Source organism: Halyomorpha halys, unplaced genomic scaffold (assembly GCF_000696795.3).
Source record: "Halyomorpha halys isolate HHAL.00 unplaced genomic scaffold, Hhal_1.1 Scaffold157.1, whole genome shotgun sequence".
NCBI classification, from domain to species: domain Eukaryota; kingdom Metazoa; phylum Arthropoda; class Insecta; order Hemiptera; family Pentatomidae; genus Halyomorpha; species Halyomorpha halys.
The window spans coordinates 1,520,911-1,541,055 of record NW_027114029.1 but is presented as its reverse complement, the minus strand read 5'-3'; the positions used below and the strand labels follow the sequence as shown (position 1 = coordinate 1,541,055).

General features: G+C 30.5%; 1 protein-coding gene across 1 annotated transcript; it reads left to right on the top strand.

Annotated features, from left to right (window-relative positions):
- Positions 1–2,941: 2,941 nt before the first annotated feature.
- Positions 2,942–12,657, top strand: RpA-70 (replication protein A 70; the record flags this gene model as incomplete). Its single annotated transcript, XM_014417480.3, is given in 12 exon segments — positions 2,942–3,090; positions 3,172–3,219; positions 3,298–3,497; positions 5,433–5,638; positions 6,148–6,407; positions 8,310–8,514; positions 8,884–8,996; positions 9,079–9,316; positions 9,410–9,567; positions 10,674–10,757; positions 11,232–11,426; positions 12,262–12,657. Coding segments are annotated over 12 exon segments (1,854 nt in total). The 3' UTR covers positions 12,376–12,657.
- Positions 12,658–20,145: the final 7,488 nt, after the last annotated feature.

Below are 20,145 nucleotides of genomic sequence, written 5' to 3'. Positions count from 1 at the left end.
AAATAGTAGTTATTTTAATCATGTTTTTATTGCAAAAAATTAAATAATTATTTGTAGACGCAGGATTCGACAAAAAAATCAGGTAAAGTCATTTTTCGTCTTTTTTTGGCTGCAGGAGGCTGTAAAAAAACAATCAGACAATTTGGTGGACCGCGGGAATAAATAGGAAAATTATAGAAAGAATGACCCTATTACTTTTAACCTACACTTATATCTAGAATTGCTTAAACAATTTAAAGCTCAGAAATAGTTAAAACTATGTTTGCTTGCGATTCACTTCAGTACTGTAGGAATTCGTTATTCATTCAACACGTTAACATCTGCCCCCCCCCCCCTCCGGTGCGTTGGCAACACACTACGTAAGGTCACGTAGTATTAGGATTAAGTTTTTATTAGATTTAAGTTTGTTAAATTCAGAAATAATGTGTGCCCCAAAACATTATACACTTTTATAAATACTGACAACAAAAAATAATATACTCCAAAAGACTCCTTAGAATGTAGATGTTCTATAGTAAAAGGAGAAAGTACATTGTTCATGCCGTACGGACCTTAATCCATTCTAGCGTCGTGGCCTGAAATTGCTGCTAAAGAGATTTCTGGTAGTGGTTGAATCTCCTGCGGAGGTGGGTTGTCAGCTGCTAAAGTTTGATTGACTGCAGCTTGAGGTTAGTTGTTTTCCAGGTTCAGAACTACTCTTCTCACTATTCCGTTACTGGTCATAATTCAAAGAGAACAATGAAAGAAAGAAAAAATTCTTTTAGACTGAAAATTACTCCGATATCTAAAGTTCCCGGATTTCGGCACAAGTTTAGTATCGGCGAAAGCAAAATGTCAAAAAAGAGAAGAAGGAATACGATTTAACACGTTTGAACTGCTGTAACATACTGGCTTTATTTTTATTTATTTTTTGCCTTTTGGCATTATAAGGTTAAAACTGGCTTTATTTTTTTTTCCGATCTCTCTAAAACAGAAAGAAAACAATTAATTAGTGAATGCTTTATTATTGAAAAAAGAATAAATCGTATTGGGTATTACCTTTTACTACCTTTGGTATTTTAAGGTTACCTGTAATGTTTATTTATTAATTGTGAAATGTCCATTAATAAATAAACATCACAGGTAACCTTAAAATATCAAAGGTAGTAAAAAGTAATACCCAATACGATTTATTCCTTTTTCAATAATAAAGCATTCACTAATTAATTGTTTTCTTTCTGTTTTAGAGGGATTTGAAAAAAACTGGCTTTATTGGGTTCGGCACACGCACACACAGACCAGCATTGGAACGCAGTGAAGAGATTCACCACAGAGTCGTTCTCAAGAGGTTGGGAGAGGAAGAGAGGGCTAGAAGACGTAACTAGCATGGAAACGTGAAAACCATGCGAAGAATGCGAGGCGGTACTCAGCTATTTCCCTCCATGAAGTAATGCCTAGCGGCGGTCCCGTGGAGAGGAATAAACAGGTGTAGGGCGGTGGTTTTAGTGGGTAAAAATCCCACACACGGATAGGTACGGGCCTATCCGTGTCTTTTGAATTTTTCCACCCACCCTCGTAAAAAAAAACAAAAAAAGAACACACACTTCTTATTGATCTGCCTGTATCATTTTGATGCACCTGAGGTCAAAGAAAAAGAGATGAGGTAATATGTTATATATTATTTTTCTTAAAATCTTTGGCTTTCCAGCTGTACCTAATAAGTTATAATAGTTCTCTTCTTTGTTTTCAACCAGAAAACAATATTTTTATTTTCTTATTGTTAAGGATTTGACCTAATAATAAAATCCTCTCATAGTTTATATTTATCCATTATTCATTGCTAATGAAAATTTGAGGTCGTTAATTACCTGAAACAAACAAAATTAAAGGCACTTTAGGCCATTTTGAAAGCTCGGCTGTTAAGCTCTGTCAGGCTATTTCAATGAGGATAAGCTGGTATTAAAGATAATATTTAATTGTACATTGAGATACCAAGTTTAATCAAAACCGTTAGAGCCGTCTTCGTGAAAAATCTATAATATAAAGTGGCACTTCCGGTCAGTGGAATATAACGAAAAAGTTTTATAACTTTGTGTATGTTGCTGTTACATCCCAGGTATACACCTGCCCTAAATATGTAATTTCATTTTCCTACGACTTTTCGTTTTTAATCTTAGCTGTCCACAAAGGATCAGACAATTTTGCTAGACTTGGTCACTAGAACTTCAGGGACCTTAAAGGTATATTTTCTTCCAAAATTCGAATTCGAGATTGTTTACAGCCGCAAAACTTCTCCCTATTATGTATTCTATATTTATATAAGTGAAAATAATAATGAACAAATGAGAGCTATTGCTGCCGTGTAGCCCCACGAGACTCTCGAGCGTCAAGCTATAACTTATTATGAAAGGAAAGGACTTATCTGAGACAAAGACGTTTATAATTCAGCTGGAAATATTAGCTATCTCTCATATAGCGCTTATACACGAACAGTTGTAATTGATTCACTTTCTAAATCTTCCAAATCTGAGGATTTCCGTTAGCGAAGCCGGGTGCTGTTTATTTTCCGCAAATATTCCTCTCTTCGCAGATCTTTTTCATAAATATTATTTAAAAATTTAAAGTTTAGAATAATTATTACTGGGTTAGAAATTGTATAAATTCTATTTGAATGTACAAATTATTTTTTTTTTTATTTTTTTTTTTTTTCGGCTCCCAAAAAACTCCCATTGGAGTCCTATACTGATGCACAAATTATCTATTGATACATAAATTGTCAATGTGACTGGCAAAGGTGTGTAGGAGGGACACAATATCATACAAAGTCACACTATCAAAGAAATCAAATATTGCATTATGGTTGCTTCTAGAAATCTGTTAATGAATCAAATCTGGAAATAAAAATGTGTAATTAATGTGTATGAAATATATTTTACTTTACTTATCTTGATTATTTAATCAGAAATGCCTCTTTGCAACTGATACTTCCCGCCTGGAAGACGAGTGCCGCAGCCACATTCAGTACTCTGTATGAGACTTAGTGTTCAGTGACGTTTTGTTTATTATTATTGTTGAAAAATGTCTTACGAGTTAACGAAAGGTGCAATACAGGTAATGAGTACTTTCTAGTTAAAATGGCCTTTTATATTGCTATGACAAACATTTAACTTTTCGATTACTGTATTTTTACAGACCATAATGACTGGAGGTGAAGTAGTTTGTCCAGTATTACAGATCCTTGTAAGTTTTATTTAGCTCTTATTTACCTCTTTTCTGTGATGTGCAATATATTATAATGTAAATGTTTTGAAATTGTAGGGCAGCAAAGAAATTTCGAGTAATAACCCCAGTAAGAGATACAGGATTCTAATTTCTGATGGTGTTCACTTAAATAGTTATGCTATGCTTGCTTCTCATCTAACACCTATGTTACTTAGTGGAGATTTGGTGGAAAACAGTGTCGTAAAAATTACAAATCATGTTGCAAGTATTGTCAAAAATGCAGATAAAGGTGATAAGTAAGTTGTCTGTTTGTCTCATCTTATTATGACTATGTTACTTTGTATTGTTTTAAACAATTTTTTAAGAGTAATGTAGAGTATTTCATTATTTATGGATCTAATACTTAAATAATGTAGTGCTTTGAAGTTTGTCGTTGAACTGAATTTAATAAGTTTTTTAAATTGAAATTTTTTATGATGGTATGATTTAAGTTCTCTTCATTGAACCAACGTCCCTTATATTATTGTTTACCGTGTAAGTTTCTTATTAGTGTTGAAATAATCTAATCAGCTGCATGAAATTTTGATAATGGTTGTCAATGCACATACGTCCACAGTACATGAAATATGATGAATATTGGATTTAATCAATTTTTGTATTTGTAAACTTAAAGTATCAGGTTAAAGTTACTTAAACTTTAAGTGGATAGGTTATGGTTCTTCTCTTATTGAATTTAACACTTTCATGTACTTTGACTAGGCTAGGACTGAAAGGGTGGGCTGGAAAGACTTTGTCAATTTTTTAATAATGAATTTCCATATTTCTTTTTCATAGAAATATACCTTATTAAAGGAAGTAAGATCTGATTCTCTTACTCTTTTTGCTCTATAGCCAATCAACTTACCACCTCAGACATCATTTTCGTATCGTTTTAACCTCAAGTTACACAATTTCCACAACTTTGTTGGTTTTTTTTTTATCGAAAAGGATCTGTCCTAGAAGTTACAGAGGTCCGTTTTGAAGAGTACCTGGTCACTTTAAGGCAACTTTTTTCTTTGTTTGGTCTATTTATTGATTTAGAGACATGACATTCATATTACCTGCTTATATACCCTGATACATTTTTAATTAGTTACATTTGATTGTCAATTAAGTCCCTTTGGTTTGTCTTTGTTTTTTTTTAGTGTGTATCTGCTTAAGTTTTTGTTTGTTCAACAAACATATTACTGTGTTGTTTGACATCTAATTAACATAAGTTTTTAAACATTTTTATTAGACCTGCTCGCTAGATTGTTCAAAAACAGGGGGTACTATGATTATGATCTGCTAGCTTTGGAACAGTTTTTAGGAGGACTATAATAGAGAAAGTATCCCTGGAATGCTGTACCATCTTAGGAATATGTTCGATTCAATGCAAACTCAAAAAATTTTTTGTCATTTGTGCCACTATTAAAGCAAAGTAGCTATTATGATTATGAAGTTTGTGATAACGTTGAAATTATGCCCTACCAAATAACATGTTTATTCGTTGCTGGATTAGTCTAAGTCAGTGGTTCCCAAACTAGGCTGCCCGAAGTGTATGATAGATGTGCTACAAACGAATGCCATTTTATGAAAATATTATCAAATTAAAATAGATAGTATACACTGCATTCCAGCATTTACTTTTCACTGTTTTTTCTTATTTTCCTTCATATTGAACCACTCTCAATTGTTTATAGCTTGACAAGGTTGACATGAAATTTTGTTAGCCCAGTAAGGGTGCCGCAAAATTTTTTTAGCCTAAAAAGGATTGTTTAAGTCATTTGCCAGAATAATGAATCTATAAAGTTATTTTTTTAACTTAATGTATATTATTTATCTTATAGTTTTAGCTGAACAAAAATTCGTTGTAATATTTGGTCTGCTAGAAAAAGTATGAACAATAACTAATGTTGGAGGTTATAGCTATAGTTTTTATCAGTGCATGGATTTATTTTAATTTATAATCATTCTGAAGTAATTATGCTTCAAATTACTTAAAATTTTATGATAAAATAATTCTTTAAAACTAATAGAAAATTAATCCAGAGAAAACAAATCTTACATTGATAATTTGACTCAATTGCTATAATTTTCTTTCCTATTACCAGTAGATAAGTATAAAACTTATAACCTTTCTGATTAATACATATTTTTATGTATATGTTTATTATTAAAGATTCTAAATTTTATTTTCTTCTTTACTTTAGAAGAATAATGGTAATATTAGACCTTGAAGTAATCATGCATGGATCGCAAGTAGGTATGAAAATAGGTAATCCTGTTCAGTTCGATCCTAATCAGCCTCAATCTCAGTCAGCCTGTGCCCCAGTGCAGCCAGCTCCACAGGCTTCCCAGCCGAAACCTCAATTTCAGCAAAGAATGAACGAACCAGTTACTCCCAAGTCTAAGCCAGGTAGATAATTCATGATCGTGATTTAAAAATTTAAATTTTTTTAAGATATGTTATTTTGTAACATAAAGTTAAATTAGAAGATCGCTGATTGACTATGTGTAGTAATAAATGGAATATGGTCCGGGTGCGGTCAAATGAAACTCAAATAGTAATGACTATTTTAGTCATATTCCATTTATTATATAAAGTTAAACCTGTGGTTTTTATCATACTTTGAAGTATAGCTTCTATTAAAAAAATTACATTAAAACTAGTTATTTGATTGAAGAATAAATATAGATATCACAATTAGAGAGTTATTTTGAGCTGGAAAGGACTATGTTAATGGTGTCATTTTAAATATTTCTAATGTCATTTACCATATATAGTTTTATTTGAAAAACACAAACATGAGTTAAGAATTTTTCAGAAGATTTTATATCTTGGATTTTAATTATAATTTTAAATTAACTAAAATTATTTTAGTTTAATAATGTTCAGATTATTTTAACATTTTTCTTTTTCTCCAGCTTTCAATGGATATCACAACAGCAATGAAACTATTTATAATTCACCTAAAACAACCAAAACCCATCCTATTGCCAGTATATCACCTTATCAAAACAATTGGACAATCAAAGTTCGTGTAACAGCTAAATCACAGGTTAGGACCTGGTCAAATGCCAGAGGTGAAGGAAAATTATTCAGTATGGATCTTGTTGATGAGTCTGGAGAAATAAGAGCAACTGCTTTCAAAGATCAAGTAGACAAATTCTATGATATGATACAGGTATGATTTTTGAATAATTTCAAGTTGAAGTATTTTCTTTACCCTGTAACACTGCCTGAGGTATAAATGTACTCAAAGGTGAAACATTTACTTGAAAAAATTAGCAGATGTCTAGATTAGACCTCTAAATGCAACATGTTATTAGCGAACTCAATCTCATCATTCCAATTACATGATACAATAATAATTTGATCTATAAATGTAAATCAAAATACTAGTACTAAGAAAAATCAACTGGTTGGCATTAATAGTGTTCCAGGAAAAAAGAGAATTTTATTAGTATTTATTTAGTTATTTTATTCTGTGATGGAGTTGTTGTATTTCCATAATTCTTTTAAGTGTTACTTTCGACTTCCTACACTTCTATTCATGTTCAGTGTTGACATGATAATATATATTTAAAGGATTAGTGAACTCTACCAATTGTATACTATATTCTTTACTGGCTGGTATCAGTGAAAACCAAGGAGAAGTTAGGAAGGTTTGAGTTTACCACAATTGTCCTATTTGTGTACGTGTTTTACCTATCAGATTTTCACCCACGAATCATGGGTGTCAATTAACTTTTTAGTTATTTGTTCATTAGTAAGCATACACATTTCATCCATCATGATGCTTACACTCCAATTATACTTACTGAGTGCAGTTTGGATAAGCTTTAGCCTTGTAAATTCTCAAGTTAACTCTCCCCTCTTTGGTCCAAATATTCAATACATATTTTAAAATACTTGAGACTTTATTTTTTCACTAATGTAAGAATTAATGTAAACAGTTGGAGGCATGGTAATTTTTTTGGTTCTGAAACAAGGCTTGAAAGTAGAACTTTAGCTGCAAACGTAGTACTTTGACTGCAAACTAACCTCCCTTTTATTTCCTTTCGAATTTCATTTGTTCTAGTGTAGACCCCAAACAATATTTCTTTACATTCTTATATTTATACGCATATCCACATAATTATTACTGCTTTTAATACTAACAAATTTATTTTGTTTTTCTGTCTTTATTTTGAGACATGGTTCTTTATCTTTAACAAGTTCGGTCTCACACCGACTTAATATTTAAGTCTTCAACTTAATATTTAATTCTGCACCCTATAATCTTAATTCTTTATTTCGTTCCTAATTATCAGTATACTCAAACTCCAATATTTCATCATCCAAAGTAAAACCTGGGAAAGGGATTTTCTGTTTGAGTTACCTTTTTTTTTCTTTCTTTTTTTTTTGACATATTCCAGCTCTAAATAAAATAAAATTGAGAAGATCTTTTAAATCTAAACGAACTTCTAAATTTTTAATTTAATAATTAATGATTTGAACTGGACAAAATATTTTGAATTTGATCTTACTATTTGTTGTTGACCTCTTACTTCAGAAAGTAACTAACCTGTTTGGTATTCCCTGCTCTATAAAAATGTAGCTTCCTGTGGTCAATAGAATCATTAGCTTTTTTTTTTTTTTTTATTTGCATGAAGTTGATGAACTACACAATTTTATTCTGTTGTTACAAAAATATTTTTTAATTGGTTAAACAGTTCTGTATATGAGCAAATAGATGGCCTCTGATAGTTTTATCAGAGGTTGTCATAAATATCTTACAACATGATGGAAGTAGTGAGATTTCTTGATAGTTTTCATGATCCATTCTCAGTCCATTTTTTTGAATTGGAATCAAAACATATTTTTCTATTCATTGAAATTTTCCTTCCATTTTCAGCAAACCTGAGTGGGGGAGACTTCTCTCACTGTCAAAATTTGTTAGTCTTTGACTTTTACTTCCAAGGAATCCATGTACGCATTAATGAGAATGGCCGATTAGATTAGCTTGTATATTCTTTCTTTTTAAAATTTATGTCTCTTAATTTTTTTGTATTTGTTTTTACAAGATGTTATGTATCTTTTTTAGGAGGATAAACTCTACTACATAAGCAAGTGCCAAGTTAAAATGGCCAATAAGAAATTTTGTACATTAAATAACAATTATGAATTGAGTTTTACTAATGAGACCCAGGTTATTCCCTGTGCTGATGAAGATACTGCTATACCCAAATTGCAATTTAATTTTTCTTCTTTGAGTACTATTCAGGATCTTGAAGCAGGATCTATACTAGGTGAGTGTGTAATAATGTACAAATTATTTAATTTATTAGCTGAGATTTAAAAAAAACAAAAAAAAAACATAGCCAAGTGAAACCATTCGTCAAAATAATGAAATACCTAAATTAACTGTTAATATAAAATATACTTAATTAATATTTGAATCATTAAGTGGCAAAGGGAACTAAGTCCAAAAATAACTTTTCAAGAAATATTCAAGACAAATCTACTTCTTGCTTTTTGAATATAGTCATAACTTTTTTTGTTTAATACTTGTTCAAAGTCTTAAAGTAAGCAATAAACTTTTTGACTTTTTTTTTCATTTCTTTTTTATAGTGAAGATTAAAAATGGAGGATTTTTTCAATAATATATTATTTTACAGATTTCATAGGTGTATGTAAAAGTGCAGGGGATGTTGTTACCTTAACTGCACGTACGACTAATCGTGAGTTGAAGAAACGAGATATAACTATTGTGGACCGATCTCTAACAGCGGTTTGTAACTAATTGAAGTAATTGATTGTGATACAATTATAAGTATTCAAAGATTTATTACGTTTGCTTGTATCCTTTATAGGTCACACTTACTTTATGGGGAAATCAGGCTGAAGAATTCAGAGGAGATACACATCCTGTTCTTGCTGTCAAAGGAGGAAAAGTAGCCGAATTTGGGGGTGGGAAATCCGTTTCGCTATTGGCTAGTTCTGTTCTTCAAGTGAACCCGGATATACCAGATGCGCATAGATTAAAAGGATGGTTTGATGACCTTACCGAAGATGCTAAATTTAACTCTGTCTCTTCAAGATCAGAATCAGGTTGTTATGTTTGTTTTTTTTTAAATAATTATATTTAAAATTCCAATTATCACTTTTAGTTAAATTTTAACATAAAATTTTTATGTTCCTCAGGCGGTGGTGGAAAGTGGTATTTAATTGGAGAAGCTGTTGCTTCCAAAGTTGGATGCGGAGAAAAGGCAGACTACTTTTCAACTTATGCGACAGTTATGCATGTGAGGCAGGAAAGATGTGTTTATAAAGCCTGTCCCACACCAGACTGTCAAAAGAAGGTAAATTTTTTGTTCTCACTATTTCTTCTATTTAGAATATTTATTCATTATATTATCTCGTAATATTAATTTAGTATAATCAGGTGAAAGATTTATAGTTGCAAAATTTGTATGAATATTCTCCCCTGCAGTGTTTATAGAAAAAAAATTTTTAAATTCAGTTTAAATTCTCCCTACTATGTCACAAATAAAATCATCCACAAAGACCTTAATGTTCCATTTGTAACCAATCTAGCCCGAACCAGATATCAATCCTTTCATTACAAACTCCCTAACCACTCAAACCCATTAGTTTCTAATCTTGCTTCCTCTTTTATTCTGGACAATACTCTGAGGCATCTGAAAAGAAGATGGCCTCGAGACCTTATATTGTAAAAATGTTTTAGTGTTATAGAGTGCTACCAATGGGTATTTTCTCTACATGCTTGTACCATAACATTATGATTTCCTCAAATTTACTTGATGTATTTATGTACATTAGTAAATATCAATAAATAAATTCAAAAAGAAAAAATTTAGTTTGTTGAATTTTTTGTATATAATCATAGTGTAGGACCTGGGGACAGAGCAACCATTAGCTTCCTTGGGCCTACTGACTAAGAAATGTTTTTACATTTTTTTTTTTTTCAACTGATTATTACTTTTCAAATATTATCTAAATAATAATTTCAACTAGTATATTTATTTCTAATTTCCAAAGTTCTTTAGAAATAAATTCTCTAATTTAATGGCACTTCCAATTGGTTTAAGACAGCCCTATCTGGTGAGGAGTTTGGTTTTTATGAATAATCTTCTGGGAAATGTCTATTTACAAAACAAATAATTACAATATTGGCACAAGGCTTTTAAATATAGAATAGAACAATATTTAGTCAGAACAACTATAAATATAATAAGTATTAATTGATAAGTACATAATGAATTAGATAAAGAATAAAATACAATCCTTTTCATAAAATAAATTAATGATGAGAGCTCTTACTACAGGATTATTTGATCTGCAGTTAAAACATCAATTTATGTTTTATTACAATTGTGTCTTATTTTTATTATAACAGGTTTATTAGATTTGACACAAACTTATATTCTGTCATTTTGTTTTTTAGGTTATTGATCAAAACACTGGACAATATAAGTGTGAAAAATGTAACAGGGAATTTGATTCATTTAAATATCGTCTGATGTTGAGTGTAAGCATATCTTTATGTTTAGTATAATTCTTTATATTAGTAAGTATTTGTAAGAAGTTATTTTCTATTTTATTACCTCACTATCTGTTTTAGCAAATTTATTTTATAGTCTTTGTTTTGTTCATCTAAGTGAGTTTTTGTTAATTTTATCAAGTCCATATCATTTGTGGATGAGCATGTGAAATCTCTCTGAGCTCTTATGTGTTGGAAGTCAAAAAGATTTTAGGGATTGTAAGAATTTAATAGGCATTAAATAGAGATAATAAATTATTTTATTAATTTTATATATTTAATGTTTAATGTGATAAAATATCTCATTACGCTTTGTTTGTGGATTATAATTTTATTCTTATTTTTTAATTTTAATTTAATAATTTCAGAAATTTGAGGTCTTAAGATACATTTCTTGATAAAAGTAAGAATTTTTTTTTTATTGTATACCTTTTACTAACAACCTTAAAAATGCTTTTATAGGTAAATATAGGCGACTTCAGTGGAAACCAATGGATAACAATCTTTCAGGAGGCTGCAGAAGAGTTATTGGGTGTATCAGCTGACACCGTAGGAAAATTGCAGGAAGAAAACACCTCACAATTTGGAGAAATATTCAGAAATGTTACTCTACAACCCTTTCAGTTTAAACTTAGAGCTAAAATGGAAACATACAATGTAATTTATTTTTATCATTATTTGAAATTTAAAAATGTATTAATTTTGAAGCTTTTTTTTTCTTATGTTTTCTGTTTCATGATTCATCCCATTCTTCAAATATTTTTTTGAATGGGTGAAGATAAATTACTAGTTGTTAAAAATAAATATTTACCTCTCTTTCAAATTGTTGTTTTTATATTGATTAAAAAGAAAAGATTTTGACACTTTTAAGTAAACAAAATTGATATAGCTCAGTGGATTGCTTTGTGTGTAATCAAACACTGATTTTCTTGTGAGATATGTGAGTAACTAGATTGTCTAATTATATCATTGTGATTATCTATAATTAATAATTTTTTAAACTGTTGAATGTGTGAAAATCTTAAATAAGGATTATGTTATCAATCGATGAGTGACATCAGGGCCCTGTTTCATAATGAAAGCTAATAGTATTAGTTCATAGTACAAGTGTAGAAACTAGTGTGGTATTAATACTAATACTTATTTTTTTCATGATAGGGATGACTGTTGGTGATATTACAGGAATTAAAAAATACTAAAGAACAAGTTACTATTGTACAAGTCTGTGTAATTGAATTAAGATAAATCTACAAGACTAATAGTATTAGTTTGTACTTTATTATGAAACAGGGCCCTGGTCAGATTTTGGACTTACCATGTCCAGTTGAGCATCCATTAATTCTAAATGTCATGAATTCAACTAATCAGTGGTACAATATTGATTCAACTTCTTGTTTTGGCATGAACTTAAAAAATATAATAAATAGTATTTTATGAAGTAAAAATAAATATTTTTTGTTAAATATTATATCATGTTATTTTGTTTTTTCAGGATGAAAGCCGTATAAAAATGTCAGCGTTCTCTGTAAAGAAGCCAGATATTAATGAACGTTGCCGCAGGCTGTATTCAGAAATCTGTGAACTTAGTGGTATTGAAACTCGTTAAAATATGTATCAGAATGCATATTATATTATATTTCTTACTTTTTATGGTTGAGTCTTAAGAAATAAATTTGTTGTAAATGTATTATTATTTTTAAGGTTGTGAAAGTAATAATTGTGGCGTAATAACCTATATGCTGATCGTCCTGAATTAAAGTCTAAAAGCAATGATTGTGAAATATCCTATGTAAATATATTAGTGTTTTATTTGTTATATTTGTTCGGCATTCATTTATGTGCACTTGTATTATTTAACATAATCATTAAATTGTTTTTTTTTTTTTAATATTGTTATTTTTATTGATTCAAAGGCCCATTAATTCACTGAAACCCTGTGGTTTAAACATATGAACAACTGTTTGTTCATATGTTTAAATTCAATGCATCAATCAAGGTCCTTCAGATGGTTGACTATGGTAATCATACTTTTTGTTTGAAAAGTTCACACAAAAATCAAACCTATCGTTGATATTTTTTTGTTTATCAAGCAAAATGGGTTAATCAATTCTTTGCTACCCAATAATATGAATGGAACCTCGCATATATTTTAGGATAATAGCAACTCTTGTTTAACAAAAAAAGGAAAAACAACTATTTTTGGGCATTCTCCACAGCTACTGTTCCAGGACATCTGTTTTTACGTTCTAACGATTCTCGCATTGTGCATAAAATTTGTGCTTTAGGCAAGCACGAATAAAAGCTGCAATTAAAGTCCCCAAAACAATCTTCTCAATAACAAACCCTATAATCAAGGCATTTTTATGCAGTTCGATAATTCTTTTGCATGTTTTTTCCAACCTGCTGATAAAAAAATCTGCACGAATCAGTGTACCTGGATGCAATTAGCAAATGTTATTTTTCATATTTGACGATAAATGTACATGTTTGCAAATTTAGACTATTTCAGTTTAAAAAAAATAGTAATAAATTAAAGTGCAATTAGGAAGACGAAATTCCAGATTACAATCAAAAGAACATATTCATTTAATTAGTAATTCAACAAACAATATAATAAACGCAACCTTCAATAAATTCTGATTCTTCCGCCGAAATTCCACTTTTTCGTGTCAATTTTCTACATAACACTCCGTTTCAAGTGTAATTTGTTGCTTACGAGTGGTATTGTTCATTGTTTTTAAAATATCAAAAGTAAATACGTCACTTAGTTAATGTTTAAATCACGGATCATCCCGTCCAAAACCCTAGATGAAATGTTCGATTTAGAAGTAGTTTGTTGTAACCACTGCTCAAAACATATTTCAGGCAAATGAAAATCACTAATTGACCGCAATGTTTCTACAGGTGAGCTCTATTGTTATTTTTTTTTGTTAAGGGATATAACTTAATCAGGGATTATTTTTAGATATTACAAGAAATAGGCTTACTCATGACACAATTCCTCTAAAATTTAAACACCGTATGATTTCAATTTGCTTACCAATAGGAATGAAGAAACAATAAGAACAAATATTGAATAAAATTTTCACATTTTAAATATTGTTTTAATTATTTTTCGATTTATTTGTGTTTGAATTTTTTATTGTTTTATTACCGCCAATTAGTTATAAGTTTTAAATCCAATGATTGTTTTTCTTTTGTGTTATTATTCTAAGTTTTTATAATTTTGATATTTTAGTTTAGAAGTAGTGCCTTCTATCTTTTTAATTGTAAGTTTATTATCTTTTTTAATTATTTACATTGGAATGCCACCAATGGGTAATTTCTCCACTAGTCAGTGTATATCCACTAGGGGTATTCATGTATCATGCCATTAGGGGTATTCATGATCTTTAGTTTAACATGTTAAAGCGTGTTAAATGGAAAAACTCATGGTAAATGGAGAAATATTTCCTTCTTTTACCGTGTTAAAACGATATAACATATAACAACATATAATTGTGTTAAATGTAAAATGTTTTACCATGTTAAATGTTATAAGTATAGGATTGTGAGCAGACCTATTTAACGTCATATTAAATGCATAAGAACTCCTAGTGGATTTTCTGAGCAACTTATTTAGTAACCTTTCCTGCCAAAACTTCATGTTATTGTTTACTTATAAGTTTTGATTACAGTAATTTATTACAACGTACCTAAAATAAGTGAAAAGTAGAAGTGTAAAAGTATGGCTACTGATTGTATTTTTTAAAAAGTCCAAAACACAAGACAAAGGAAAAAAAAAACTACGAGTAAGTAACCTTATACAACAAATAAAACGGTGACAAGCTCAGCTGGTTTGTTTCGTGACATCATTCTCCATTTAACAGACTCTCAGCCATGTTACATGTTATATCGTTTTAACATGGTAAAAGAAGGAAATATTTCTCCATTTAACATGTTAAACTAACGATCATGAATACCCCTATTGTGTTAAATGTAAAATGTTTTACCATGTTAAATGTTATAAGTATAGGATTGTGAGCAGCCCTATTTAAAGTCATATTAAATGCATAAGAACTCCTAGCGGATTTTCTGAGCAACTTATTTAGTAACTTTTCTTGCCAAAACTTCCATGTTATTGTTTACTTCTAAATTTTGATTACAGTAATTTATTACAACATACCTAAAATAAGTGAAAAGTAGAAGTGTAAAAGTTTGGCTACTGATTGTATTTTTTAAAAAGTCCAAAACACAAGACAAAGAAAAACCTAGGAGTAAGTAACCTTACACGACAACAAATAAAACGGTGACAAGCTCAGCTGGTCAATTTCGTGACATCATTCTCCATTTAACAGACTCTCAGCCATGTTACATTGTTATATCGTTTTAACATGGCAAAAGAAGGAAATATTTTTCCATTTAACTCACTTTAACATGTTAAACTAAAGATCATGAATACCCCTAACATGGCTGAGAGTCTGTTACTAGGTCTGTTATGGAGAATGAAGTTACGCAACAGACCAGCTGAGTTTATCATTTTGTTTGTTATAGTAACCAGGAATGTATGGCCGCCCATACCTCAGTGGTTAAGAAACAGTCTTACCAATTTGATGTCTATTGGCGGTGCCGGTTCGAATCCGGCCTGGGACGTTGACTTTTATCATTGAGTGGTGGTGCCACAAAATGAAGAACTTTGACCCCCAACCATGGTTAGGCAATAGAGGACTCCAATGGGAGTCTTGGTGGCCGAAAAGAAAAAAAAAACAAGCAATGTAGTATTATACATATTACTTGCTCGTAGTTTGTGCTGAATTGTATAAAAAGTTTTTATAATTAATAAAGCAATGGATGACAATAATAATGTAATGACAGTTGTCAATTAGCTAATCTTGATTCTCTTCCTCACAATTTAGAAGATCAACAAGGCACTTGAGGAGCCATTCTTTCACACAACCTCCACTTTTAACTCACTCAGGCTTGTTGTAATGAATTATTTTAATCAAAACTTAGAAGTAAACAACAAGATACAAGTTTTGGAAGGAAAGGTTATACAATAAGTAGCATAAAAAATCCGCTAGGAGCTCTTATGCATTTAACATTTAGCATGTTTTTAAATAGGGCTGCTCACAATCCTATTTATAAAACTTTTAATATGGTAAAACATTTAATATTTAACAAAATATCGTGAATACTTCTATTGTAATGCTATCACATTTACTAGATGTACATATTTTCATTTAATACAGTTATGAATATCAATAAATAGAGAAGAGAATAGATTTATTTACATATTTTGGTTTATTAAAATAAGGACAAAAATCCGGTTAGTTTTAATTCCTTCTTTTGTAGGCATATTTGTTAATTTTAGCTATCCTATTGTATATTAAAAGATTTTAAGATGGATATTTTATTCTGTGTATTTCACAGGTTTTTATTACATACTAGCAGATCTGGCAATGCTTCCCAATTGCTAGATTTAGGGATGTAGTGAGATTAATTGAATACAATTGGAAGTTTGATATAAATTAATATATTTAGTTATTTACACGTTGGATTAATGACTGAATAAATTGCTTATTATATCTATTTTGTTTATAGCGGTAACGAAGAACTAAAATAAAGTTGATATTCGGTTTTATTACCCTTAATACAAGTTTTTGAAAAATTCGGAAATTAATTTTTTAGACTAAAATTTTCGCTTTACATAAGCCTTTGATTTCTTTTCAGAAATCAAACAAAGAGAAATAACTTCAACCCATTTCAACCAATCTTTACGAAATATAATTAAACAAATTATAACCGGAGATATAAAATAAAATGTTTCAAAAGTTTTTCTTCATTTGAAAACAATATTCTGCCCTTATACTGGCACTAAATCTTAATGATGGTAATATTACATACAAGTATTGGATAATAGATTTTTAGGAGTGAAACAAAGTTCATATTCGTTTTTAGTATCTTGAGAAACGCTTAAAGGTCTTGTTACATTTATTGAAAAATATAATAATAATTTATTTATTTGTTAATGGGGGAACCCCCATCCAAATAGAGTTAGCCTGTGAAATACATAAAATAGATAATCAATTGTAGTAATTTTACAAAAATGATGAGTTAAAGATCGTTTATATAAACTAATAACAAACAATATACCCAAGCTGGGCTATCCACATTCGTTAGAATAAAACAAAAACTTTACTTCATATTTAATAATATTAAAAAAAAAAAAACTATACCATCTATTGGGGCGATAGGTGTTAAGCTCTAAGCAAAAGGTTTTGGGTTACTTATATGAAAAACAGTTTAAGATCCAATCCTGAGGGTACAGACAGAAATTCATACTGATTTCGGCTAATATTGCTTAGCTTCGGATTCGGTTCCCATGATATGCGGGGCAATTTGTCAAAAAATGGAAACAATCTTCCAGGGCCGTTCTATCACAAGCTGGACAAAGTTTCCGTGGGTCAAAAATATATTTGTGTGAACCGACACTTAAAGTAATTTCATATTTACCGGAGAGTCGTAGTTGACCAATTATTCTCAAGTGTTATAGAGCAGTTGATTTTTAGGTAGCTTTGAGGACCATCCGTTTTAATGAAGACCCTGCTGTACCTTGGGTTATAGGTCGATTCTCAAACAAGAGGTCTTTATCCTTGACAAATTTCCTATATCTATCCAAGATGGGATTCTAATTTTGATACTTACCGGTTTATTAAATAGTATCGGGTCAAACATTCCAAAGCTCTCCAATATTTTTCTTATCTGCGTTACCCAATTATATTGCAACCTCAAATGGTTTGTTACTGCAGTAACTTTAAAAAACATTGTTTCACGAAACGAGTACAACTATTATTAAGTATTTTTATTAGCCAGGACAGAGTTTGCTTTAAAATTTGATATCCCACAGGAATGGGTGCCACTTCTAGTCAGGGGGGTGAGGGGTGTTTCATTGCAAACACAGTAGTCGCTTGCAGTGCCTAGCTTGTATATTTTCCAATCCCTCTAGGTGCTTCACGGCCCAAATATGTACAGCTTAGAGGCTACAACTCCACATAGTCGATACGCAAAGTTTCTGCCTGCCATCTTAGTACCGCTCCAATACTTGAGTTACTTTTAGATACTATGCACATTCCATTACATTGCACGGTTAAAAAGTCCTGACGAACTAAACGCTTTACCAAGGTATTTATATTCAGGTACTTCTTAAATAATACTACCCTCGAAATATACCATTTTGCTTCTTTTAGGCCTACCCTTAAAAGTTTTTAACAATTTTGTTTTTTCTATATTAATGTAAGGGTAAAAAGTAAATGAGTTATGAATGATTACATGAGAAATGGTCACCACTTGAAAAACAAAATCTCTAGGTGCAAAATTTCTAATTTTTAGTTTCTTTGAAAAATGCTATTTAAGGGTTTAAGGTGACACTATAAACGAATATGATTTTCTTATTCCTAAAAAAAAATAAATGTTTTTGACATACTTTACTGAAATACACTTACTCAAAATATTACGACGAAAAATAAAAAAATTAAAATAGCAAATATACAGTGCAATCTAGCTTTTACTTTACAATGTTTTCCCATATTTTCCTACATATTAAACTGCTCTAAGCGTAATTGTGGAGGCATTTTAATATTTTATTTACCTCTAGAAGGGTGCTACAAAATTATTTAAGCTTAACATGGACGCCGCGAATTTTTTTTACCACGGCACCCTTTATTGGCTAAAAATAAATATATATACACTAAATATATTAAGTTTCTAATATTATTTATATTAACGTTGGTTGAATAATAATTAAATTTTAAGCTGAACTAAATAGGTTTATTAACAAATAAAAATAACATGAAATGAAAATTATACAAAGATACTAATTTTAAAATCGATTAAGTTTATTTTTTAAAATTTTTAGTGAATAAAAATCATTTAATAGAATCATTAATATTTTGTTCTTATTCTTCAGAAAGAGGCAAATTTTATTGGCATATAATAACCATGAAGAGAAAGTATACTTTCTGAGCTACGTGCTTAAAATGTTTAATTTTGTCAATAATTTTTTTTACCAGAGAAATCGGATAGTCTATAACCTTCCCGGGAAATCCTTAACATTTAGCAAAAGCTTCATCGCAATCGGATGAACCGCCGATATAGCAGCGCATAAAATACCAAGAAACAAATATTGGTTTTTTTTATATTAGATACTATGGCATATTTTGGTCTTTTTACTGCATAAAAAACAGGTCTTGCCCTGTGATGCATATGGGACCTGTCTTGGTGGTCGCCCTGCTTAACTATTTTTAATTTTTTTTTTTTTTCGAAACATTGGATACATAATCTACCACTGAAAATGTCGATACTCCGTACCATGTACAATAAATATGTTTGAAATTGTTAACCTAAAGAAGGAAACTCTAATGCTTGATAATATTGCCATTTTTATTACTTATCTATCTAATTGTGTTATATTGGATGGATTGGCAGAACCATGATAGGAGTATAGATGTGTTTCCCACTCCGACCCTCGTAGGATAGAATTATGAGATGTGGTCAACTGTGATAATGGAATAGGAATTGAAATAATTGCCTCGGTGGCAGCCGACTGGAAGGGATTGTCTGTCAGTTTCTGACAGTGAATGGGAGCGCCTGGTGTTGGATGGTCCCGTCATCTTTATAGGCGAACCCTTAGTGAAGCGGTTCCCAAAGAGCTCCAAGCCAACAACACTTTCTCAAGATATCACAATGGAAAATATAAAAAAATTAAAATTAAAATAGCAAATATACTGTGCAATCCAGCTTTTATTTTGCGCTATTTTTCCCCATTGTTAAAGCTACCTCAAATCGACTATGTCTTTTTGTTGTAAAGCTTTAAAATGAACAGACGACAAACTGGTTCGGATTAAAATATTTATTTGGTCAATTTAAACATTTTAAAAACTAAAACTAAAATTAACAAAAGATGACTAATGATGAATACAAGTAAAAATAAAAAGGCCTCTCAGATGAAAATAAAATAGTTACATAAATTATGAAGATGACAATAAACTAATTTACAAATAAATATATATAGAACAAATACTAGTCGACGCAAGCTGCTCCACTCCGATAGGCCCGAGGAAGAGTGCTGCCGAGATGTTTAGGTCGCAGTTCTTGTAGCTAAATACACCGCTGTAATGGTCCAAAGTTGGTGTAGTGGCTCATCGATAGTCCAGACAACCAAAAGTCGTATTAATGTATTAGGCGAGCCGACAAAATGAACGCAGACAGGGCTGGTTACACACGTTCATAGCCACTAATTATCTGGAACTTATATTAAAGTCGAAAGAGAGAAAAGGTCTGGTTCCGAACTGTAATGACGGTTAATTCACTAAAAATGTCCAAACTATTAAATTATAAG